The 25,577-nt window shown below is 35.5% G+C and overlaps 1 protein-coding gene across 1 annotated transcript in view; it reads left to right on the forward strand.

Moving 5' to 3' along the window:
- WWOX (WW domain containing oxidoreductase) overlaps positions 1-25,577 on the forward strand; it is a 537,857-nt gene that overhangs the window by 21,938 nt on the left and 490,342 nt on the right. The window contains exon 5 of the mRNA XM_009647173.2: positions 7,139-7,245. Within this exon, the coding sequence (XP_009645468.2) occupies positions 7,139-7,245 (107 nt within the window). The remainder of the gene's footprint in view (positions 1-7,138; positions 7,246-25,577) is intronic.

Below are 25,577 nucleotides of genomic sequence, written 5' to 3' on the forward strand. Positions count from 1 at the left end.
TAACTCCAAGTTCTTAATCGCTTTATCTTTAGCACATTTGAATCTGCTTTACTCCTTTTCTGAGGAAGTGTTGAATAAGATCTGATTCACTGTCATAGGCATTTAGGTCTTCCTAGTTGAAATAAATCTAGTGGTGTCTAGGAGGCAAGTATCTCTTCCATTTATATGTCGTTCTCTCGGGTTCCAAAAAGCGAACTCCCACGTAGTCTGTTTGCTGAGATGCAGCAGTTGGAGTGAGAGTCTATTTTGGATTATAAAGATGATTTGTGACAAGTTCTTGAGTGTTCAACCTTTTTACAACTCTCCTCTGTAGTAAAACTGGACTTAAATTGTGTTTCATGAAGATTACATGTTGCATTAAAAAAAAAGTATATTGTGTCAGGGTTCTGCTTTTAAGGTTTTTCTCATTTCCTTCCTTTTTAGCTAGAACTCAAGTTAACTCTTGATCCAGGAAAAATGTACAGTTTTGTTTTGAAAGCAAAGGGGGTTTAAAGGGAAGTAACATCATCTACCTGGAAAAGTATTTTTGTGACACGTTTATTGCTTCTGCATTAAAAATAAAGTATGATCTGGATGATGATTGGATGTTGCAGATGAACTTTCTGATGGTTGAGTAAGAATTGTTGTGCCTTATCAGAATGTTAAGGGTTTAAAAAGATGCATTACAGATGGCCCCTGTGTGATGGCTTGAAACTGTCAAGACTCTCCTGGTTCTGCGCATGCCATAGGTTTTCTAGAGAAGGTCTTGGATTTGTATTGTAGGAATACACTGGCCAAACAGTGAAAATACTTTTCTTCTCTCAAAGATCTTAAGCCAAAGTAAAATTGAAGTGCTATATATTGGTCTATGCTTCATTCAAGAAGTAGTGTCTGAGGAGAAGTTTATTTTTTTTCTGGAAAGAACTTGGAGCAAGGAGACCAAATAACCAAAAAAATCATGTCCTTCTTTTTACGTTCTCCTTTGTATCACTTCTGCCTGGAGGAAGGAGTTGTCTTGACTTGCATGTTTTGTACACTATCAGATTTTAAATGCAAACTCCTGAAATATATATGGCTATACTGTCCTGGAGTGAGAGAGGCCAGAAAGTATTTTTTCTGTTTAAGTTTAGTGCCAAAAATGTTTTAATTAAGGTTTCATATCTTCTGGATTGCAGAATTAATTTTAAAAGCTGTTGCTTGTACTTTGTGAAGGCTATATAAAATTACTGATCCTTCCCAAGAGGACCAAATTGTACAAATAAAAAACTTCCTATTCATTGGAAGCTGGATTTTTACTTGCAATATCATAATACCATATATGAAAAAGAAACTGTTATTCCAGCTACTGGTTTGTCAAGGAATGATTTTGTACAAGTCTCTTACCAATTTTATATTAAAAGAAAACAGAAATATTTCCAAAAACCCTCCAGATCTATTCTGAAGATTAACTTGCTTCACTCTGCAAATGGGGCATGTCTGTTTATAAGAACCCAACAGAAGTTTGCTGCAATTCAGAAAGCAGCGTGAAAGTTTGAGAACAGTGTAGTGGGGGAAAAAGAAAAACCTGAGCACAGCTCTGAAAGTAGTACGCACTTTTACTGATTGTAATACATTTGTGCTTAGAAAATCTGCGTTGGTTTCTGCTGTTCTACAGTCCATAAGTAAACCATCAGCATATGTAAGGCCAGAAGCATGTAACACAAGCAGGCTAATGCTTTTCACTTCCAGTTCCACAGAACTTGCTATGTTTACTGTAGTGGAAGGGAAGAATGTTTGTTTTTGGATTCCCTTTTAGTTTACATTTAAACTGCCTGTGACATAGGGCTCAAAGAAGGCTGGACTCATGACAGCTTTAAATCATGGCCCAAGCCCATGTGAAGATGTTTTAGAATCTCTGGGCCTCCAGAGCTCTTCTGTTGGTGGAGGGAAAGGAAGAAATGATTTTGAAGAAAATAAATGCAAACAAACCCTGTAGGCTTTTAAGTCGAGGACTAAGCTGTCGCAAAGAAAGACAGCATCACTGCTTTTCAAGTGTGTTGTAAATGACAGAACCGAGGTATCCTGGAGTGTTTGGGAGAAGGCAGAGAAGCTGAAGAAAACTTACTGTTGACTGAAATGCTTTTGAATTTCTTCTTGTGTATTCAAACTTCCTTATGTTTGGAATAAAGGAATGTTTTAAAACATGTAAATGCCTGATGCAAATTCTTTACAAAATGTCCCCCGTGATAAATGGACTATATATATGTTATTTAAACAAGAAATTGCTGAATTACTTTTCCAGTCAGTGAATCCCTTCCTCTCTTTTATAGAGGAGGTTGCACTGTTTGACAGAGCCATATACTCATCTGGTGTATGTTGACACAATGTAGTTGGCATTAATTGAGCGATGCTAACTGCTTGTTAATTGAGACTGTTAGCTGAAAATCTGTCCCAAAATTCACTGATAGTAGTCGACTGCAGATAGACAAGAATGTGAGAGTATTGAATTCACCAATCATCACAGAAGATGAAGAATGAAATCGAGTGCTAAGCCTGAGTCTTTATGAAAAGCGTGCTGTAAATAAAGGGCTGAAGGGTTTGAAATGTCTGTAGCAAATCCCATGCGCTTGTAGCTCTCATGTTAGTTCTGCTACCAGTCCTTTAGGTTAGCTGCTGATGTAGAGAGCTGTGCCGTAATGTTTATCCTCATGTATGTCTTGTTCTTAAACAGGATTGTCACTTTTTAAAGGGTCAGATTAGAGCTCAGTCAACTAAAGCAACAGCAGCAAAAGCAGTCGGTCTCAGGACAGTCTTGAGACTTCCAGGACAATCACTTGAAATTTATCCTAGTTTTAGAAAACATTTGCTCAATGTTGTATTCTATAGAGTTTTTAAACATACTATGATTGCTTTTCGAAAGTGTACATTATTTAAGCATGTTGTTCTTCTGTCACATTTGGAGGCAGTAACTATCTTCGTCTTTGTAATTGGCTGTCCATGATGCTCAAGTATATTATGTTGTTTTTCTAATGTGGCTGTTCCTACTTTACAAAAACCACAACTAGTATCTAACGTGATTTTCTATGGGAAGATATTAGAGTTTTGCAGCTTTTTTTGATCTGCCTGCTTTGAAATCTGAAAACCGAAGCACAGAACAATAATAGACTGGGAGGCTGGGCACGGTTTCCTCCAGCCATGTATACCCTTTGCCAGCCCCTGCAGCTGGGCAGAATGCGGACGGCGATAGTTGTTGTGGGCAGGATGCTGTGCTGCCTGTTTTACCTGGCTTGCATAGCTCTGCAGCTGCGGTACCCCAGCACTGTGGTACAGGGCAGAGTCACCGCTGGGGGATAGGATTTGTTTCCTGGAAAAGATATCAGTGTTATTGCTGTTAGCCTTCCTGTGTTGTGAAAGGGCTGGGTCACTGAGAGAGCACGTTGGTAGCTGCGGTCTCAGATTAAGTAAAGTTTTAAAGAAATATTTGGTTCTTTTGAAGTCCACAGAGTTGCTTTTATGTGTAGAATTAAGGTTGTTCCAGTGCCGTAATGATGCACGTCCTTAACATGGTTATTTCAATTTTTCTCTTTCTAGTTAACCCTACTGTGATTTTTTTTTTTATTTTTTTTTTTAGGTTTTACTGTTGTTTGAGCACTTGTGATGTTTGTGGCTTAACTTCAGTGTATGAAACCACATTCAATATGGGTTTTGATGCAATGTAGCTTTTATAGATAGGCAAGGTTTTTCTTTACCGAGTTTAAATAGTTTTGTACTTTAAATACTCAATCCCTGTGTTAGCTTGAGGTTTTAAAATTTACTGTATATTGAAAATTTGGCTACATTTTGCTGAAAGACAAATATTCTTGGCAAACCTAGTTTAACACAACAAGTCTGTTAAAAGGATAAAAGTTTTCCACTATGCTAGAAGCTTTTCCCCACCTGTTTAAGCTATGTGACACTGGGAGAGGAAGGAAGCCTTGATTTTTGCAGGAGAAATAAAAAGCCAAAGCTGTAAGAGGACTTGAATACTGAGGTGCTTCCAAACTCCTGCTTCAGGCATTTTGGTTAGGAATTGCATTCTTCTGATCTCCTGTATAGTTGATTCTTAAACTGTAAAGGTACTTAATTGTACTGCTTAATGAGGATATTCAAATCTCTAAAGACTTATTTTAAGGAGACATGTAAAAAATCTAGTCTTGAGGGTGAGCAAGTTGGTAGGTAGATCATAGTTAAACCCCAGTGAGCTCTGTGAAGTAGACTTTGTGTTAGCTATTCCCGATATATTTCATTTGGTAGATGGTCTGAAAAGATGCTTTACGAATTATGCTCCACACAAAGTGTAGAAAGACCAAGTAGTAATAGTTTCATACAATCCCTACCTTACAGCCAGCAATTCAGTAGCTGAACTGGAACCTTTATGTGCTTTGGGGTACCTGGATTTGTTTTTCTCCTTTTGTATAAATCTAGCTGTCCTAAATGCAGTGCAAGAGTGTTCATGAATGAGTTAGTAGTTTAAGATATGTCTGATGGGGAGGAACATCAGCATTTGACCTGTGGCAGTATTTTGAATGTAAGGATGGACTGCTGCTTAAAAATCCTCTGAAAAGAGGTTTTTTTAAGCACATCATTTAATGAAAAGATTCAGAACATGTCTGCCAAAGGGTGAAGAAATCATCCTTTGGTAGCCCAGAAGAGAGCGAGTATGTCCTAAAGAGGAGTGTTTAACGCTCATCTCCAAGTTTGCAGGGAAAAATCAAGGTGGTATTAAAATTAACTACATTTGCAGCATGTAAATTGGTTACATTTTAATCGTTCTCATTTTAGTTTATAATGAGAATCAAGTTATTAACTGTAACAGAATGGCGTGGAGTTTATTATTTTGCACAGTGTGACATGGGGTAGAGTTAGCAAAACATCATCATGCTAATTAAACTGGCCATCAGCTCTAGATCTTTGTGAAACAGTAGAAAAACTGCATTCCCAGGCATTCCAGCTAATTTTTAATATTATGGTAAGCTGGTCAAAATAAGTGTATTTTTTGTGCAAAACAAGAAGCATACAGCTAGCTAGTGGTACTCTGGTACAACATGTCTTACATGAGTTACATGAAAAATTCTAGTTAAATAGGCTTAAAGTGGAATTAGGAACAGGGGAAATCTTTGCATATGCTGTAGCTGAATTCATGTGCATGCAATGAATTACCCAGGTAATTAAAGTTGCTTGGTACAATGAATGGCTTTAAAAAAGATACAAGAAAATTGCTTGGACTTAAATACCGTAAGTACGTAATTGCAGTAAATGGTATAAATTCGTCTTGGTGTCTGTTGTTTCTGTAATGTAAGTTATGTCTTGTGCTGTAACTGGATTTTGTTGCTCCAGGGTGTTTTGGAAGTGAGACAGCCCATCTTAATAGGTTTTTTGGTAAACAATTTTTAAAAGGAAAACATGAGCATGCTTTAAATGTTGCAAAGCTAAAACAAATACCTCTTCTCTTTGACTTCTTCACATACTCAAATTGCTGGGCCTTTCAGTTTGATTATTCATTTTCTAGTTTAAGCTTGTCTAATTGGAACTCATTAAGCTATGTTATGCCTCTTCCAGCTAGATGGAAATTTCTGTCATTGTTACAGCTCTCCATGGAGATGGGCACTCAGTGATGCTATTGAATACACCACAAATATGTAGAAGCTCACCCCTGATAGAAACCCAGTTTCTGGCTCAGTTCTCTGTACTTTATGGGGCATTCTGCACTCCCAAGAACTCATATCCTGGTGTGAATTGTCACAGATTTTTTCCAATTAAATGAAGTTTACCTTGGACCAACTTTTATGCAGCTTTTAATTGATTGAACACTGAAACAGAGTTCGCTTACAAAGCTTGCAGATGATGTCAAGGTGAAAAGAGTTGCAGCTCTTGGTGGACAGTTTCATAATTTGAACTGATCTCACTAAATTCCAGTGCAGTCCCAAATTAATAAACTGAAATTAATCTGAAATCTGAAGTCTCCTTTTAGAAATGAGAAATGAAGTGTCCAAATTCAGAATGGGGAAGAAATTAACAGTATTGTGAAAAAGGTTGCGTCCAGTTATTTAGAAATTCACTGTGAAGCTTTGATGGGTGAAAGAAAAATAACAATATAGATTCATGTTGCACTTTAATTGCAGCAAAGTGTGAACTGTCTGTCCACTTGTTTCAGACTTAAAAAGAATGTGCTTGCATCAGTGAGTTAGGCAAAAGAAGAAATTTTTCATAGATTATTTTTTTCTTCTGTATCATCTGGTATGTCCAGTGACCCGTTTAGCTCCATGATACTATAACAATCTATTGAAGCTGCATGGGATTTGATTATTCCTAATGAGAACAATCATGAAAAATTGTTCTCCATCTATCAGTTGATGATAGGACAAAGCCAGAGTTGATTTTACATGGATAATTTAATGAAAATTTTAGCAAAGATTTTAAAGTGCATGGATAATTAAACATACATGTAGATTACAGAACTCCTTAGATAAAATCCTGTTTTCTGAGAATGAGCTTGACAATCCCCTCCTGGGAATGGTTTAACACTTGGATAGCTCTCTGGTCCCTGGTTTTGTGCAGCAGTGTTCTACAGATGGGGTGGTGTTCGGATTGGAAAAAGGAGTAGTTACCTCCATGAGATTTTGATTCTTATTCCCTCACATGTCCCATTGGATGATCCCCTCGCCCCAGGTGGTCCTCAGATTGATGAATCAAAGGCCAACTGTGCATCTAAAGAGCCCAGAGCTCAGGTTTAGAACATGCTATCGCTTTCAGTGTGATGTGGTGTTGCCAGGCATAATAGTTCTGCAGTCTTGCCTTATGGCTCATTCTTCACAGTCAAACAAGTAAGGAGTAAGTGTAATCCTACTCTTCTAACAGCTGAATATACTGAGGCAGAGAAATTGCATCTGCTTTTTGAAGATCCCAATCCTATTTTAAACAAAATATATACAGTTATTGTCCCAAAGATGTGCTCAAATTGAGGTGTCTGTCTTTTTTTCATATGTACTTTTAAAAGCTGGGTCCAGGTGACTGTCAAACAGATAGTCAGACTGCAGGTAGTGTTGGTGTACTTAAGTGTGTGGCTCACCTTTTCAGGTAATTTTATAGCTCTGTTTTGTTACTGAGATCTGTTTCTGACTAAGCAAATGTTTTATTGTAGGTTTTGAAACTGCAAAGTCTCTTGCACTGCATGGGGCATATGTTATCCTGGCCTGCAGAAATATGTCAAGAGGCAATGACGCTGTACAACGCATTCTCATGGAATGGGTAAGTGAATGTACATAGTGTCCCACACTAAGCTATGTGTTTCAATACGTGAAGTCTTTTATGCAGTACACGCAGTTAAATAGATATTACATTGCTGTGCAAGAATCTAAGGAAGAAGAATAATTTGTCTTTGTAATATCCTGTTCAGTCACTTGTGTATCAGTGATAGAGATTTTTCATTTCATATGACTGTGTTGGACTGCAAGGCTTTACATGCTGTTGTCCATGTCCATACAGATGCTTTGTAAGGGTGAAAATGTTTAAAAGAACCATTGAGGCATATTTCATAGTTCATAGGACAGGACATTTCCAGAACCAAAGTGTATAACTAACTGAAGGAGAATGTACATACTCGGATATTGGGGTCAGCCACTATTTTGCCCATAGTTTTTATACCATGAGAGCTGTCAGAGGATCATTCTTACGCTTTTCAAAGCCGTGAATGTTTATTTCCTTTTCTTTCCTAGTCCATCAGGCCCAACAGCACTGCTGCCAGGTAGTCTGTCTCAATAGATTTTTTTCCTTCCTGTTTTTTTCCCCCTCTTTCTTTCATTTTTCTTCCATTTTTGTATCCTAACTTCTCCTCCCCCCCCTCCCCCTGCCCTTTTTCCTATCATCTAAGGCCCTTATTAAAATTTATTCAGTGTGCTTACTTTATTCCTCCCATAATCATTTACTTGTTAGCAAGGATAGCAAGCTACTTTTGTCCGAGCTTGCTATGACCGCTGACTTCCAGGAGATAATCTGTTGACACAGTCCTATATATTTACTTGAATAATAAACCACAGGATCAGATTATCGGAATTTTATTTCTTTCCTGCAAAATTAGTGATGAGTGTTTTAGCTTTATTTCTCAAGCTCTGAAAATATTTTAACTGTTCCCCAATGACATGGGAGAGCACTCTAGTATTAATGTTTACACAAAAGTAGTCTACACATAATTATATTATCTATTAGTGTAAACCCAACAGTGCTTATTTACAAGTAACTATTTCCAAATAAGTGATGCTTATAATGTTGCTAATTTTTGTAATCACAAGTTTCTTCAAGAAACAGCCTTTGGATTTAGGCCTTTTTCTCTTACCCAGGTGATATTAATGATTTACAGTGAAGGATTGGGAGAGAAAAATACCATCCTTTCCCCTTCAATACTTCACATTAAAGCTCTCTTTTTGTTTCTTTGTTTCATATCGTGGAATTCCAAGAGAATTCCAACAGGGGCAAGTATGGCATGTGTTGCTTAAAGTTCATCTGTCCAATCTCTTGCAATAGAACTGGATTTGGTGATATTCTGTCTTTTGAATTTAGTAGTTCCAGACCAGCTGAGTATGGCTATATAGAAGTTCTTAATGTAACTGAATACCTTTTTATTTTAAAAATATCCCAATACCTTCTTAATTCTAAGCATATTTCTGGCAATGGGAGTTCAGGAGTACTTGTCTTAATACCTATATTATCTCACCAAAAGTTAATGAGTTGTTAATTGAATGAAGATCACTGAAGGTCAAATTACTTCAGAAACACTACATTTATTTATTAACAGTTCTCAAATTCTAATTGTTCAGAAAAGAATCTCAGCTGTAAACTGGGTAGCTGGAAAACCTTCAATGCATCTTTGTAATGGCTTTGTTGTTGTTTATTGAGAGGGACTAATTAACTTTGATTATTGCACTAATATTATGGCACTTTGACAGTCCCTCAGATTTATGACTCTGGGAAAATAAACAAATGAAATGCAGGTGCTGGAGCAGAAAGAATAAGTTATTACTGAACTTTAATTACTTGGAGTGTGTAACCAGGAGAGAATTAGTTGATGAATTACAAGATGCTTAAAATTTACATCAAATTGTAAGCAATCTTGAGGAAAACAAACACAAAAGCCTGCCCCAAAGTCAGTTACTGAAAACAGAGAGACAAAGATTAATTTGATTGATTGATACTAATACTAAAACATTGATGTAAAATATTAATTTTTAGCTTATAGGTGTAACTACAGAGCAGTAAGTTGTTAATTGAAAATTCTTTTCTAAAATGAAAGAGTTTAAGAAAAATGTCAACAACCTCTGCATATGGTTCAGATGAATTCTCTCTGTGTAGCTGCAACTATCATGCTGTAAAGAACTTCAAAGCATCCACAGTATTTTGTCTCCCTTGTTCCTAGGGAAAGGAAAATTACTGAAAGGAAAGGGTTTACTTTTCAATTTGGAACCAATTTTTTTTTAAAAATATAGCTGTTTAGGATGCAGCCTTACAAAGCCTCATGTTCGTGTTGCACAGGTAGTATTTTTGGCAACAATAGTGTTTTATGTTTCTAGTGTTTGTTTCTACTTGTTTTATGTTTTCTTGTAAATTTTTGAGATTAAGTCTCTGAGCTGTGCTTTAAATACTGTCTTCCTCCAATATTTTGAGCAGTGGAAATTTCGTAAATGTATTCCGACTCTTCAACTGAATGTCCAAACCCCATTTTCATCTAATTTACATTAACTCTACTGTTCTAACTAAAAAAATATTTGCCATATTGAATTCTGGTGTGTTGATATGCTGTAAGTGTGCTGTGTTGGTAATAAAATAGGTATTTCTGTAATAACATATATATTACCAAAAGCAATGTGTATCCTATGCTGGCTTTTCTATGGGACAGGATGCTTTAGTACTCAAGGATTAAAAGTCAGACAAAGAATATTTTCTTTTTCATTCTTTTTGTTGTCTGATGCAACAGAGACTTCCGCTTAGTTTGCAAGAACACAAAATAATTAAATGTATAAAGAAACAACTGTTATTTAAAGTTTTGTTACAGTTATCTAATTGATGGTCTGTGTTAACTAAAGCCTCAAATACATATGGAAAAAAATGTAATTCTTAAAAAAAACACCCAAGCACCACCACAATCAAACCACAACAAAACAAAAAAAAAAAACCCAAATCAAACCTACACTAATGCAGCATTTAAAAATAAGGTAACATATGTAACAGTACTTAGGAAAACCATGCGGCTTGTTCCCTTAGTGAATGTATTTGTGAAATCCTTGTCTGGAATGCCATAAACTGGGTGGCTGCAGAAAGACAGCTCTTCTTTGGGCCTGTTGTCCTTTTAAATAAGTTGTTAGGGTAAAAAAAAAAAAAAAAAACCCAACCAGTTTTGCTTTTAGTGAAAGCTGAAAATCAAGTTTATAAAGAGAAAATGGGACAGCTAAATGGCTTGAAAAAATCCAACTGTTAAGATTTAAAGAACACAGGAGTAATAATGGCAGAAAATAACATTTTTTTCAGATTAGCTGCCATTATGTTTAAAAAACAAATTCAAATTGATGTTAATTGGCTGTTGGAGACAAATCTAGAAAACTTGTTTTTAACAATTTATGTCTAAAGAGCTGTTTTATAGAGTTTGAGCCATTTGAGAAGGGATTATCCATATAAACTTGCTAATTACTTTAGATAACTGACATTTGTTTGCAACCTGCAGTATTCCAGTTATTTTCTTTCTAAACTACAGCAGAATTTTGCTAATATTGCAAAGAAAGGGTAATTGTCTTATGTAAAGCATTGTGACAAGTTTTAATGATGTGACTGGTCTAGCTAGTCTGTCAAATATAATTTTCATGGAGAGGGATAGTTGATTATATTGGTACAACCTAATGTTTTATATACATACATGTGTATAGAGAGAGAAAGGAAGAGAAAGTATATAAAAGAAGCAGATAAAAAGAGATCAGTATAGCTTTACATTTGATATCTTGAAAATGAATGTTGTTCACGCACGATGACATTCAATATCAGTTTAAAACTGTTTGATAATTTCTTGCTCAGAAAAGAGGAAATTAGAATTCTAGAGTTATGATTCATTTTAATCGGAAAGAAATTGTCAAACATAAATCTCTTCTTGAGTAGTGAAAAGGCCTGAAAGCAGCCAAGAAAAAATATCAATACTTTGCAAAGGAGGAATGATTGTTCCAATTCGTAGCTTAATTGACTTTAAGGCTTAATGAAAAACACTACAGTGCTGTTTGTACACATAGTTGCTCTGACAAACATTGAAATCTATGCTTCAGGAAGAGAAGCTAGGTAATTTATTTTACATTATTATTGATATAATTTTCTAATTGAGTATGAGCAGAATGTTTGGATAAGACTGTAGCTCCAGATATTAGTCGTATTCTCAGGAAAATACTTAAGAATATGAATGAATAAAATATTTTATAAATCAGAGCTTTTCTTTGTCAAGAAGCTCTCATTTATTTATTCCTGTCAAATAGTCTTTGAAGTAGATATTAAAAGATAAATTGTAAGTTTAATATTTCACAAAAAGTATAATGTTTCTTTTGTAATTATTCCTTAGTGTTAAGCCTACAGCTACATCAAAGATTAGATTAAACTGTAAAAATAAAACTTGGGTTTTCTTTATATATATAACCTTAGAAGGTAGAGATGTGACAAGAGAAGCGAGAATGAAGAAACCCAACAAAATAAACGTGGCTCTTTGCTGTATTCCTTTCCCCCAAAGTATTCTCCACCAAAGGCATGATTTATATTCTTGCTGATTAAGTAACTGAATGAAATTAAAACCTGATAAGTGAGTCTCTATATTCCAGTTGTAATCTTGCAAAGCACAGAAAGACGAGAAGCAAACTGGGCACATTTACACAGAACATGGGCAACAGTTTTCATGCGGTGACTATGTGTGTTTCCTCCTCAAGGAAGGGGGACTGATTTCCCACCTAGTGTTTCGTCTCCACTGGTGTCCTTGGTTTATGATTTTTTTGTGTATGTGCATAGAGTACAGAATAGCTCTGTAAAATATTCTTCAGTCTTAGTCTCTTGATAGTAATGGATGCTAATCTTGATACAGAAGATAAAAATTCTTTTTCTATCTACTGGTTGTTAATTTTGTGAGCTTTTTCTGTAAATCGTCAGGCTATTAATACAGGATTCCCATACCAAGACTATGTAAGACTACATTAGAACTAGCACAATAAATTGTTCTTGGAATTAACTTATGTGAATGATTCTGGGAGGGCATCTCATCATGATTAGTGGCAGATTTTCATTTATGGAGAAAACTGAAGAATGCTAAAAGATGGCTTTGGAGATGCAGTAAATGCTGAATGAAACCACAGTCTGTTAGTACAGAATTAAAGAGTTTCAAATTGGTGCTAAATAAAAGCTCCTGAAAAGTAATCTCTTCAAAGTAGAAAATATTTCAGATATAATACTGGTAGAGCACATGCATTTCTGTGAAAATAGTATTTCCAATATTGTGGTATTATTTTGTAGTAAAGGATTGTATTGTTTGAAAGCATGGTATTGTGAACTATGTATTGTTGGCTCACGTGCCATCAGAGTGTAATATACAGTTATAAAAGCCTGCAACGTATAGACATATTTCATCTTCCGGTGCTCTGAATAGTGACCATGCTGAAGAATCAAGATAACAGTAGTTATCCAAACCGCTATGGGGAGAAGGCCTTGCAGGAAGAGGCAGTATCTTTTATTAGCTAACTGGTAAAGCAATAAAAAAAAAAAAAAATCTGCATCAACTTGTCTGACTTGCAGCCACAGACATTCAAACTAAAGCATAATTGCCTCCGCAGAGTACAGTGCTTTATTCTTTTGTTTTAAGGGTGTGATCAAGATCTTTCTGAAGTGAAGGAATCTCTTCATTAACTGTAATTGTAACGGAATTGGACCTTATGTTGCTAGCAGAGAATTGATAGTATAAGCCTTAACCGGTACTGGTGCTAACAAGAGCTGACTAAGAACAGCATGACCAGACCTTGGCCATAACATTCAAGAATTCAGTAAGGTCCTGTGAGTAATCTGCTCAGCTGAGACACCTTAAGAGAGTGATGTGTGCTGCAAAGCTGTTTTCCAAATACAGATGGACAGCGAATTATTAAATAATGGTAGAAAATATTTAAGCAGTAGTAGCCTGCATATGCAGCACTAAGAAAAACTAAATGTAATACAGTCTGCTAATACACTCTGCTAATATAGGACGCTGGAAAACAGTTGTTTTGTATTTTGAAGTCTTCTGAGGTGGCAGTTTCTTTCAGTTTGCTGGCTTGTATATTGGGACGGTAACTATCCACGTGGATATGTCTCAACCTGTCAGAGCTATCGATCTTGTTACCATTGAGAAACCTGTGATCTTCAAGTTCTTCTGCCAGATTCATCTCTAAAACCAGCTGCAAATCAGTGGATGTAGCCACTGACAAGAGCAAGAGGCTTTTTAATGATTTGCGAGGAAATTTGTGCTTAAAAAACCCCACACAAAGTTAAAAACATTAAACAGTTTAACAAACATTTACATGGATGGATTGTTGAGATCTATTTTTTTGTACACTATAAACATATGGCATGAATTTGCTCTTATTACAGATGCTGAGAAAAGGGAAAGGCAAATATTTATATTACATTCATGTTTTACAGTAAAAACACTGTTCAGTTTGTTTATACAGTTCCACTGTTACAGTTTTTATGGTTAGTAATGAAACCACTGTAAAACAGAGTCTGAATTATACAGCAGATGTGTTAAGCCCCTAACTTTCAGGGTTGGGCATCCTTCTGAATACTGATATCACTTATAGGATTGATGTACTGGCTACAGCTGAACTGTTTCTTACCTACATCTTCATCTGTAGTTAGCTCTGCACTGTCACTGTACTAAAGATAGAGTTTTATTATGAAGATAAATACATCAATATTTTAAAGTAATTACATTTATGAAATATAAAGCAAGTCAGTGTGAGTTAGTGCGGGAGGCTTTAAAGGATTTGGTGGGCATTTTCCAAGCATTTAGGACCTCATATGGCTTACATTTCCAGTAAATAGGGATAAACTAAAAATGTTCAATTAATTTGATGTATATTTTATTTCTCAATATGGCACTCTCAAAAATATTTTTACTCTCAATTGATGGCTGGGATTCAAAATAAAGTGAATACTAAATGTGAAAATGCATAAAAAAGGAAAATAGTTCATAAAAATGTGGCTATATTTTAGCTTTTATCTATTTGAAAAGGGCTACAGATATATTAAGTCAGTTTTTGATCTTTGCTATACTGTACTCGATGAAATACAGAATTTTGGTTACGTAAAGTAAAGTTCATTAATATTAATTCTTTGTATGTGAAAATTTACAGGAAAAATGTATGGTAAAAATATCTTAGGTCTCAATTCTGGACTGTTTTTATGTCAGTACTAGGGAAAAGACTGTGGTATCCTTCAAGAATTTTTTTTTTTTTGCAATGGTCTTGTCACATTATCTCCTTTTGCTTTTGTGTCTTGTACAAGAGATTAATTGTTCCTGAAAATACATTTCAATAAGGTGGTGAATAAATGGTCTGGAACGTACGGTTTAACCTACGTTCTGTCTTTAATTTTGGATTTCTAGGCTGGGTTGGAATTTTGTGCTAATGTATGAATTCATAATGCTGCAGACAGCTGATAGAAACCAACAGAACACTCACAGGTGTGAGATTGCAAGGTTTTTAACACAGTTAGTGAATTTGCCATGGTTTCTTCCAGTAAAGATTGTCTTTTGAGTTGACTAAATTACTTCTGCTGTTGTACTTCTGTTCACCTTCCAACATCTGCTACACATCTTAAGAAAAAAAAAAAAAAAAATCTAAACCATAATTTTGAAAGAAGTTACGGTATCTTTCCATGCCTTAATTTTTTCTTCCAGTCAGCTGAATTTTATACACAGAAATGTTGAGGTGCTTTTTGGTGATTTGTTTCTTTAGCACAGCCCTGCTGTTCTTAATCTGGAAATGTAAGTCACAAAATCCCGGCCATGTGTAGAGCTTTGTAACAATGTTACTTCAATGCAGTAGGAGCGTTTTAGCAAAAAAATTTAAGACACCCCACCCCAATAGAAATAAAAACCAGAATAACCCCCTTTAAAGTGCACTTCATGATCAGTCTTCAATTAAATGGCACTAGGAACTACTGTTTACTGGACAATATTAAAAACCTGTCTGTAGATGTCTCTCTAAAAAAAAAACCACGTAGCTCTTGTTTGTTGACTTGATTTTAGCTTACAGAGTGCAGTTTGGTTTTCACTGGTAGTTTACCTACACCAGTGTAACTTGGGTTTGATCTTTTTCTGAACCTTTCTTTCAGAATCTATTTTCTGAAACTATTTAGTGTTGTTGACATTGAAAACTTATTTACTACAGTGCAGGTAGATGTGTTCTTACATAAACGGAGTTCTGCTATCGCTGGATTTCTGGTTGTCAGTTCTGGAAGAGGAGAGGGGGATTTAAAGTGGCTGGTTATAATTTTTTTTAACCATCTTTACAATTAATCTGATTGTAACATAAGCTTGTAATATATTCCATTAATGAAGAGGACAAGCTTAGCTTATGGTAAATACAGTACTAAGTGTTTATAGTGCATTTCATATTTTACATGATTCCCTTTATAATTCTGCTTATCTTTTCATTCTAATTCCCTAAAGGATGTATAAAAGAACCCCTAAAGAGAGTAATTACTGCTCTATTCCTTAACCAAGGCTCCTTTTGCAAAAAGAAATCTGAGCTGCTTTTTAAAGAAGGCAGTTTTAAATAAAAATGCAAATAAGCTGCTTTGTAACCACATTAATTACCCACCTAGCCTCTTATTACCGTGTTTGTATTGTTTGCAAACACTATTTACAGTCGTGTGGAAATTACCATTCCTGGGCCGGAGGAAGGCTGTTGTTGGTAGGTTGTGCTTTGGAACCAATTAGAGTGAACCTTGTCTCCAGTGGGGCTCATGGGAGAAGGCATAGCCTTGCAATGTCAAAGAACGGCATTAACGCAGACTGCACAGGCACCGTGTTGTAATTATATTATTGGCCCTCTTCTGCCTCTGCAATGAGTTTCATTCTCTGCATTTTAAAACTAACAGGCAGCGTTGTGTCTCGCTAATGATTTAATATGTACTGTGATAATTTTTTATGAAAGTCATGGTGAAATCCAGTGGGTCATTTTTGTCCCCAAATTGGTTCTTTGCTTTAATATTATAAAAAGTAAACAAAAAACTAACGCTTATGTTCAAGATCTTGTAGACTTCCACGTAATTGATTTTTTCACAGCAAAACCCCAACTTTATTAGTTTACTTCACTATCAGAAGTGAACAGGATGGAGTAGCTGTTAGTATTAGTTGTAAACAGTGTGTTAGCTGGCAGTAACTGAATGGTCGTAGGCCCTTCAATGCTTTGAAGAAACTGAATGCTTCATAGTAAAATGTAGTCTCATTTAAGTGAAATGCACACTTGTTGCTAACCTAGTAGGTGTCGTGTTCTTTTCCTGGTTTTCTGTCACTTGTGATTGTGAAATGGGCCTTTCCTCTAAAAATTGCTCAGAAATTAAAACTGAACCAAAGAGATGTCTCAGCATTCAAACTTTTGGAGTTATAAAAGTTTTCAGAACCCAAAGGGTTTAGTATGATGGGTCACACGGTCTACTGTGTGAAGAATTGGTTCTTTAAGATTTGTTTTCTTAGGCTTGTAACCAGTCTGCCAATATGTTAAATGAGTCTTTTGAAGTAGAAGAAACTTTTCTTGGTTGAGCTCAGTATGGGGAAGAAAACGTAGAGAGATTATTTTCTTCTATTTCTGAAACTGCACTGCATGTATCTGCAGCACTGTGACAGTGTGAGAATGTTTAAAGAATACTTGCTGATGAAGACAAAAATTTTAAGGTCTGTATCAGTTCTACTGTAACACTGAATATAGTAAGTAGGAAAATAGCAACTCCAGCACGGTGTAGTACGATTCTGCATTAATTGTTATGCATGAAAAAAAGGAAAAAAAGGAAAAAAAGGAAAAAAAAGGATGCTCATTGCTGGATTACTCATGATTTTTTACATTGACAAGGGACTAATGTGAGGGCATCAAAAGAAGCACTGTCTTGGTTCATGATCCACAATAGCTTATAAAACTGAAGATAATTATCTGGTTTATGTGACTACAGAGCTGCGTAAATGATATAAACCCATAACAGATGTAGTTCAACAGGAATACAGACGATGTATAGAAAGTAGACTTGCTAAGTAGAGTGCTCAGACGGTACTATTAATTTGTTTGATCGTTAATGATATTTCTAAATCTTTTATTACTATGAAGCCAAAGAATCATATTTTTTGCTTATTTTACTGTCCTTTCTAATTTCTTCTCATCCTTTGGTTCCCTTTTATCCTGATAATTTTCTCTGGAGGGGTTGAGTTGGGGACAGAAGAATACTGGACTTTGCTTGATCCCCTGAACTTCTCTTTTAAAGCCTGCTACTTTATCTTCTATCTCGCTTTCTGATATTTAGTGCTAGCTGCGAGAAATTACACTGCTTCTTTGAAAATGTCCACTTTAGCAATGCATGATGAGAACTATTGTTTAGCATGTGTCCACGGAGAAGGTGGTCCAAGTGGGGTACAAAATGGTTGTGATTCTTTAGGTAATTTCACAAACTAAAAATCGAAACCTTTGGTCTGTCCCAGACATACTTATTTTTGTACAAGATGATTTATTTTCTGCTGATTTAACTCAGTTTAGGGCATTAGGGTAAAGAGACATGATACCATTGTGCTGATAATATATGTGATGCTTAATTTAGTAAGAGGCTGTAAATCTAAGGTATATCTATGTGCTGCTATTGAAAAGAATGTATATTTATCTTATCTTATTAAAAGGTCTGTTTCCAAAGCCCACTGAAAATACTAATTTTCTGTTGCCTTGAAGAGTTTTGGATCAGCCCTAAATTCTGTATCCAGAAAGATTGTTTTTAAGAGGCAGAACGTAACTATGTCTGCAGCCATTTGTCCACGCTTAATTTGCAAGTGTTGAGATATCTGCCAATATCTGCCATAATTTGTGTTATTTAATGTCAGACATGGAAAGGTGATTGTACTCTTCTTGTTCCTTTTTTTTTTTTAAAATCTGGAACTGTGTTACTGAGATTTATTAGAGCTGTGTTGAGGGAGTACACACAAGATATAACTACCCTTTCATTATGAAGTGAGGTAATTTAAAAATCTTTATTTTGCTCCTTTCTGTTTTATGTCTTGGAAGGAAGCACTTCACATACGTGCTTTCCCGATTGTGCTAGAGGGGAAAGCATGCATTACTTCTGAATGCAATTTGTCCTGTTAAAAATTCATTTTGATTTTCACTTGTGACTTGCCATGTGAGAACTCAGAACCAGAGTGAATTAGATATAATGCTACCCCTACAGTTTAGCAGGTAAACACTTTCTGTTTTCTAAACAGCAACTCTTGTTCCTTTAATAGTACTCTGTTGAAGAGGGGATGTTCATAATGAAAAATTACACTGAAAACACAATCTAAATGTTCCGATTTTTGCACTAAACTGCTATTAATTTGGTCCCAATAAAGATAGTGAGTGCATCATTTTGCAGAAGCAGCTTTATTACTCAGTATATAAAAATAAGCAATAGCGTGCTAAACTTGTTCCTTCCCGTATTTCATTTGAGGTCACTGAGATACAGCATAAACTTCTACAGTAAACTTTGCTTTTCAAATAGAAGTATTGAATTAATGTAACAAAAGGAATGTTTGGGGTAGTTTTTATTAGTTTATTTTTGCTGGAGACATGCAAAACAAGCCTTGAACCGTCTAAATAAATCTTGACTAGCTGAACCTAGCATATCAAGAATAAAGGAAAAAGGTAGCATAAAATATGTAACTAAATACTTACATATTTTCATAAGTGTGCTTATCAAAACTGTTGTAATTTTAATTTTGAATAAGAAAATAAATCATGGTGTCTTTACCTTGGACTCCTACTTTGCAGATGCCTCTTTCAGGTCCTCTAAATCCTTACTAATATACGGATGCCAGCTATACAATTTTAGGGTAGTGCTGGTCTTTTCGTATTCCTTAGTTCTTATAAGGGACATGTTGTGATCTGACTATAGCTTGGTTTTGACTGAAACATTTTTAGGTCTCTTAGGCTTTGAATATTTGTTGACTGTGATGACAAAGAGCTATTTGTACTTAAAGGTCATTAACATACCATATTAGGCACCTTCAGAGGAGATCTTAGGTGAGTTTTACACTACAGATTCTTGACAACGTGGTAGACTGGTGAGGCATATCTGATCCAGCTTAGTTCTATTGGTAGACACTCTTTATGAAGATGCAATTCAATTGCTAAAGAATGCTTATGGTTAATATAGCTTATTTTGCAAAGGTGGAACTGAAATAAATGCATCTTGCTGATGCAAGCTTTCCACATACTTGAAATGCTATAGCAGTGTAATTGTAATAACAGAGACTGTTAGGAAAATGCAGCAGGTACAGATCTGGTCTCAGCAAATAAATAAACACTCTTTTTGTTTGGGTTTAAAAGAAAACATACATATGACTTTGTTTGTTTCCTTGCTTTCTGGAGAGTCATCTCTAGTCTGATTTCCCAGGGAACCAAGGCATGCTCAGTCACTGTGTCTGCCCTTCCTCGTCTAATAACTTTTGGTCTCATAGTGTGTTTAGGAGCAAATTCTTAAGAGGGATAAAGATCCTTAGGATAATTAGGTTCCTTTTAAGCCTTATGAAAGGGTAAGTGTGCAATCAGTGGGCAGAACTGAAGGGACTTCAGGCCGTCAGGCATCAGAGAACCCTCAAGAAGAATAGGTGGGAAAGAAAGTCCAGGACCCGGTTTGGGGAGAATTTCAGTCTTGACTTGTATTCTGCTGTGGTACATAGGGTGTTAAGAGTTCTGAGAGAATTGCTAATCTGCTGCATAGAATAATGACCTGCATACTGCCTGCAACCGCAAAATAGGACATCAGGAGAATTTAAGTGGTGGCAACCCTCTCTGTGCCAGGGTAACATTTGTGCCTTGTGTGGTCAGGGAGCTTTACAATTTCACTTGGTGATACCATCTTATAATTTTTAGGAACTGCTCATTAATGTAGTCATGTTTAACATGTTATGGTTACAAACAAAGACATGAATGTATGTACTCATTTCTAATTAATTTGTGTAATTATGTTTTATAATCTAGGTGTTTGCAAAGCAGAACGTGGTACACCCCATTTACTGTCTGCTGTAGCTAATAAAAAATAATAGAATGAAATAAATCTTGAAACTAACTTTAATTGTAAGTATAGATTAGTTGTAAATTATATCTTTGTTATGTTTATTTTTAATTCTGCAGTGTTGCAGGTTTGTAGAGCATACCAATTAGTGTAGTTATTCGAAGTAATGATGAGTTAATTACTGTAAATGCTGAACGTTATTTCTGTGACAATTTGAAGTACAGTACTGAGATACATTTTTTTAAATGTAAGACTAGAAAAAAAGGGAAAAAGAAAATGGTGACAATAATGAGACTGGTTAATGTTATAGAGGTTTTTTTTGGCATTCAAAGTGATAATGTAGATAAGATTAAAAATACATGAAGAAGGAAAAAGCATAACAATTAAGAATAAAACCTCAACATCTCAACAAGCAGTTGTAAGTGTAGACACAAATGAGGTAAACCTATATATTTCACTATGCATTAATGTATAAAATGAGACTGACTTCATCTGAAACTGATTGCTGTTCTTGTAACGTTGCCTATGTTCACTCAGCGAAGCCTCTCTTGCTTTGTAACCCATCTCCCGCTGATTGGTAGCCTCCCATGCCAGTGGTGCTTCTCCGCTACCTAAGGCAGTGAGTGTTGTCAAGTTTGTTTCTATGAATATGTTTAAAGAGTAGAAAATGCCTCTAGCTTAAAGTGGAGTGTTTTCCTTTCTGATCAACAGTAGTAAATCCTACCATTTTGAAAGCTGTGTAGTATACCTGTGAGAAATGAGCTGATTCACAATGTTTCCTTGAGCATGCACACTGTAAGAGATATTAATAGCTTCCTTCAGCAGTGTCCCACTTAGAGTAACTTTGAAATGCAATATTTCATTCTGTCCTGGTTAAATTAACCTTACATTTTCCTGTGAAATGGCGTGACTATCTAGACAAAATTTGAAGTGTACTATGTATGTTCACACAGCAGGGGGGAAAAAAAGCTATCCAGGGTAGTATTTATGCATTAAATATTTACTTTTTCAATCCAGAATTGTTTGCCTCCCGTTTGAGTGCAGATTTGGTAATGGAAACTGGTGGCATGCACTCCTGTTTGGTTGCCTTTTTAAATAATGAGCAAAATATTGAAAATTCTGGAGTTAGTTCTGGTGACATTAGTGATAAGTTGGATTTTTGCATGTGAAAGTCTTTGCTTTATAAAGTGGCAGCAGAAAAATGTTTCTCTACTCCCCAAGACTGGTGTAGTAAGGGAAAAGCTCTTCTGCTCCTTGGGGGAGTTTTTGGAGCCCTCCCTGCACCACCAGTTCACAGCCTGGTAAGGTTGAGAAAGACAATGCACAAACCTGAAAGTCCCAGACATTCAGGTTCATCTGTTTGGTCCTGTTATGACAGAAATCATTACAAGTTTGATGGATTTATTTATAAAGACTTGCTTCAATATTTAAAGTACATCTATTCCAGCATTCTTCATTTCAAGCTCGGCTGTGGATCAAGATGAAAGAAAAATTAAATTGTATATTGAAGAGCTGTTAATTGAACTGCACTGCATTTAGCAAGGGAGCATCAGCTTCAGGCAGTCAATACTACAGAGAATTTTTAATGTACTGTATCACTAGATTGTCAGTTTGTATTGGAGAATGCAAACAGACTGCTTCGACTGGTGATAAAGCCCTGGAAACTTTTCAGTTGTTGAGGGGAGAAAATGTTATTTTGCTTTGATATGTTGTGACAAAGTTGTTGATAGAACTAGAAGCGGCATTTTTTTAGGTGAATATTATTTTAATATCTTTTTATTGATAAATTCTGATTGTTAGGTATTTACTCTCTAGATGGGTAAAGATTGTGTACTGATTTTTTTTCAATGGCAGCAAAACAAGTTTTACAGAATTCTTGAACTTGCACAAATGTTACTTTGCAATTTGAGCAGCTTTGAAAGTCTCATTTAAAAATATTAGTTCTCTCCAGATATAATTCTAAAAAATAGCATATCAAAAAGCTTTAGAAATGCTTTAGAAAAATGTTATCTCTCTTTCCTAAGGCAGTGTTAATTTCTTTTGTAGTTAATCTTTTGCATTGGAATTTAGTACATTTATAGTTAAAAAAATCTTTAAACAGCTAAATTATTTAAGCACGTCTTCTGGGATAGCATGGTCTGTTTGGTGTTAAGTATGAAATACTTTTTATTTCATTTTCTTCACCGATAAAAATGAAATAACTAGAGGCATTTGTAGAACCAGAACAGATTTAGAGCTATAGTGTTAGATTAAAGATGTACTATTCTAAGACATAGCTTGTTACAGCTGTCATGCTTCGGGATAAGATTCTTCTTAGTTTTGGTGGTCCTTGCAAGGCTTAAAGTTCACCTTCAGAAAAACCACAGTGAGTCTGAAACTTGTTAACTATTTTTAGATGTCAGTCTCTGGGACGTCTCTGGACTTCTTTTCCATAAGCATGGCAGGTCTCAAGTAAATGGTAAACTTAAAAATGCCATATGTTTCATGTGCATCGTCATCTTTTGGAGCAGAATGATCTTTGTTAAGAGGCTTGGTTTAGTCTGGTCCATCCTGGTACCTCTGTGGCACCTCAGAAGACTGGGAGTGGCTTTTTTTGCCAACAGCCAAATACTATGTAGTAGAAGAGAATTTCATTTCAGTTGTCTGCAGGAAGACAGTCTTCACTGATGTGAAAACATGGATGGCTTCAAATGACTTAATTTTCCTATGATACCAAAGTCTCACCGGAAGAGTGAGTAAAAGTCTGGTGACTCCAAATACAAAATAGAAGAGCAAACTCCACTATGTGTAGGTACCTGACTTTGCTTCATTAATCTGTAGTTCTACAGCCAGACTTTCTGCAGACACGACGGCTGTTTAGGAAGATGAAAGGTATTTAAACAGATTTCATCCCTTAGCTGCTCACCCTGGTAGGCTGATGTGGCTGACATCAGTATGGATGTTGCTTATATGCTGTCAATTTAGTGTGGCATTTTTCAAGTTTTTTATTTGTTTCCTCTTAGCAAAGTCTTTGAATGATTCTTATCATAGGGAAAACTTCAAGAAGGGAGATACTGCATATTATGAACACGCTGGTATTTTGTTTTCCAAATTTTAAAAGGTTAGGGTCTAGATCAAAGATGTGTATTTGATTTAAAGAGAATCCTGTATGTATTTCAACTTAGACTTGTGTGCCAGTAGCTTTATTTTTCAGAAGGATTATGATTACTGAAATACTGCACCAAAAGTTGTATAAGAAAACCCCTACTTCATATTAGAAGCTATAATTTTAATATCTAAAATGTTTTCATGCACTTCAAGTCAAAATCATTCCACTGTATGAATTTTATTTTGAATATTTGCTCGAAACAGTAATGTCTAGCAACATATTCAGTGATTTTGCTGCACTTGTCTGTGTGAGTATTTGGCAATGTGAATACATGCAGTAACATTCAAGAATCCTTTACATGACAGGTTGACAATCAGAGTAATTAACAGAATTTCGGAAGCTCTGGTAAATGCAGTAAATCAGAGGTCAGCTTGCAATAATGCAGAAACAAACTAAAATTCTTCAGTTTTATTTGTATGTAGGTAAATCTTGTAACTTCTGCATAGTGTGCAGTTGTCTGATATGAGGGCCTAATTCCGAGAACCATTACAACAGAAATAATGTAGGTTATACAAGTAAATCCATTAATATAGTTGAAAATTTACTTAGGCAACAAAAAAATGCAATTGAGATGACCAGCCACGTCAGGTCTCTCTAACATGTTCCATTTTATTGGTGGAAGAACTGAAACTTTCTGTTGACCTTTCTGTGAAGAAAAGTTAAGTGGGGTGGCTTCCCTGTGACTTTAAGGTAGTTAAAGTTTATATGTTAATAGGCTTCAAGAAGCTGTGCGTGCATTTTTTTTTTTTAGACTACCAGTTAATTTGTGCAAACTCCTAATCTCTAGGCAATCTGATTAAAAAAATTGTATGTTACATGTTTCTTTACGCACTGTGTAGCTGCATGAGGCAATATCTTTAAAATGTAAAAAAGCCTACAAAATGCACAGTCTGATAACAACAACAAATCTAATCTAAAGTGACAACTGGGAGACTTTCCCAGACGTTTTTCTCTTTAATGTAACATGACTTTAAATTGATGCAGCCCCACAGTGATTGAAAAACTCTCAGAGCTTGTCTCCCATGATTACATTTCTGATCTGTACAACTTAATTTTTTAACTCGGTGAATCTCACTTTGCGAATGAGCAGTTTGTTTATGTTTTAAGAGGGTGAGTTTCATTGATGCAAAAGCAATGGAACTGTAATACTGTGAAAAGTAATATTCCTGATAGTGATCCTGGTCAGCAACATGGACCTGTTCTTTATCTGAATGATACAGAAGTCATCTGGTGTATAAGGCACTGTATTGAGTGCTGGTTTATACTTATCCAGTGAATTTAGTGTTAAATTAACACAGAATTAAGAGTCGGAAAAACTTAGGAACCTTCTCCCCTCTCAATATACTTTTGTTAAAGCATTTTAAATCTGCTTCAGGTTCTTTATATCTCGAAATAGTATATCAGTTATGCCCTACCTTAAGCAAACAAATAAGAAACCCTATTAGGCTTCCTGAGAAACTTTATCGCGAAACAAGTCACTCTGACTTTAATAATGAACTGAAATTGTATTGATATAATATTTTATAGCGAGAAGATATGAAGGATAAAATTACAATATTTTTTTATTATTATTCCATGGTTGTATCTGGAGCTGTGGCTGTAGATTGACATTTGGGTTTCTGGTTATAATTTAGATAACTGATAGTAAATTTTAAGTTAACAAACCTACTTATCAAGCAGGAAAGGAGCATGGCTCCTTTACTCAAGTATACTTTGTAATAACCTCCTCTCCCCAGTTAGTCCAACTTGCAGCCGCTGAGCTACTGGGACGGTACAGTGCAAGGTAAATACTGGGTCTGTATCACCCCAAATGGGACAGTAATGAGGCATTCACAGTTAGGAATGCAGGCAAGTAATAGTGTCTGGAGCTGAAAGGAGTGGAGGAACATGGAGGCAGCAGTAAATGTCCCTAGTAATGTGGAAACGACAAATAAGAAGGTCAAAACACTTATTTGTTACTGGCTCAGTTTTTCTTTAGAATATAGTCGGAAAACCAAGAATTGGTTTGGAACTTTCAAAATCGAGTAGGCTGTTGCGAATTGTATTTTTTATTCAAGTTTTCTCTTGGTATTTTTCTAGTACACAAGTACATAAATTTTCATTTACCTTTTCATTTACCTTTTAAAACGTATACAGTCTGAAGAATGAT

This window comes from Egretta garzetta, unplaced genomic scaffold (genome assembly GCF_000687185.1).
Source record: "Egretta garzetta isolate BGI_Z169 unplaced genomic scaffold, ASM68718v1 scaffold39, whole genome shotgun sequence".
Taxonomy (NCBI): Eukaryota; Metazoa; Chordata; class Aves; order Pelecaniformes; family Ardeidae; genus Egretta; species Egretta garzetta.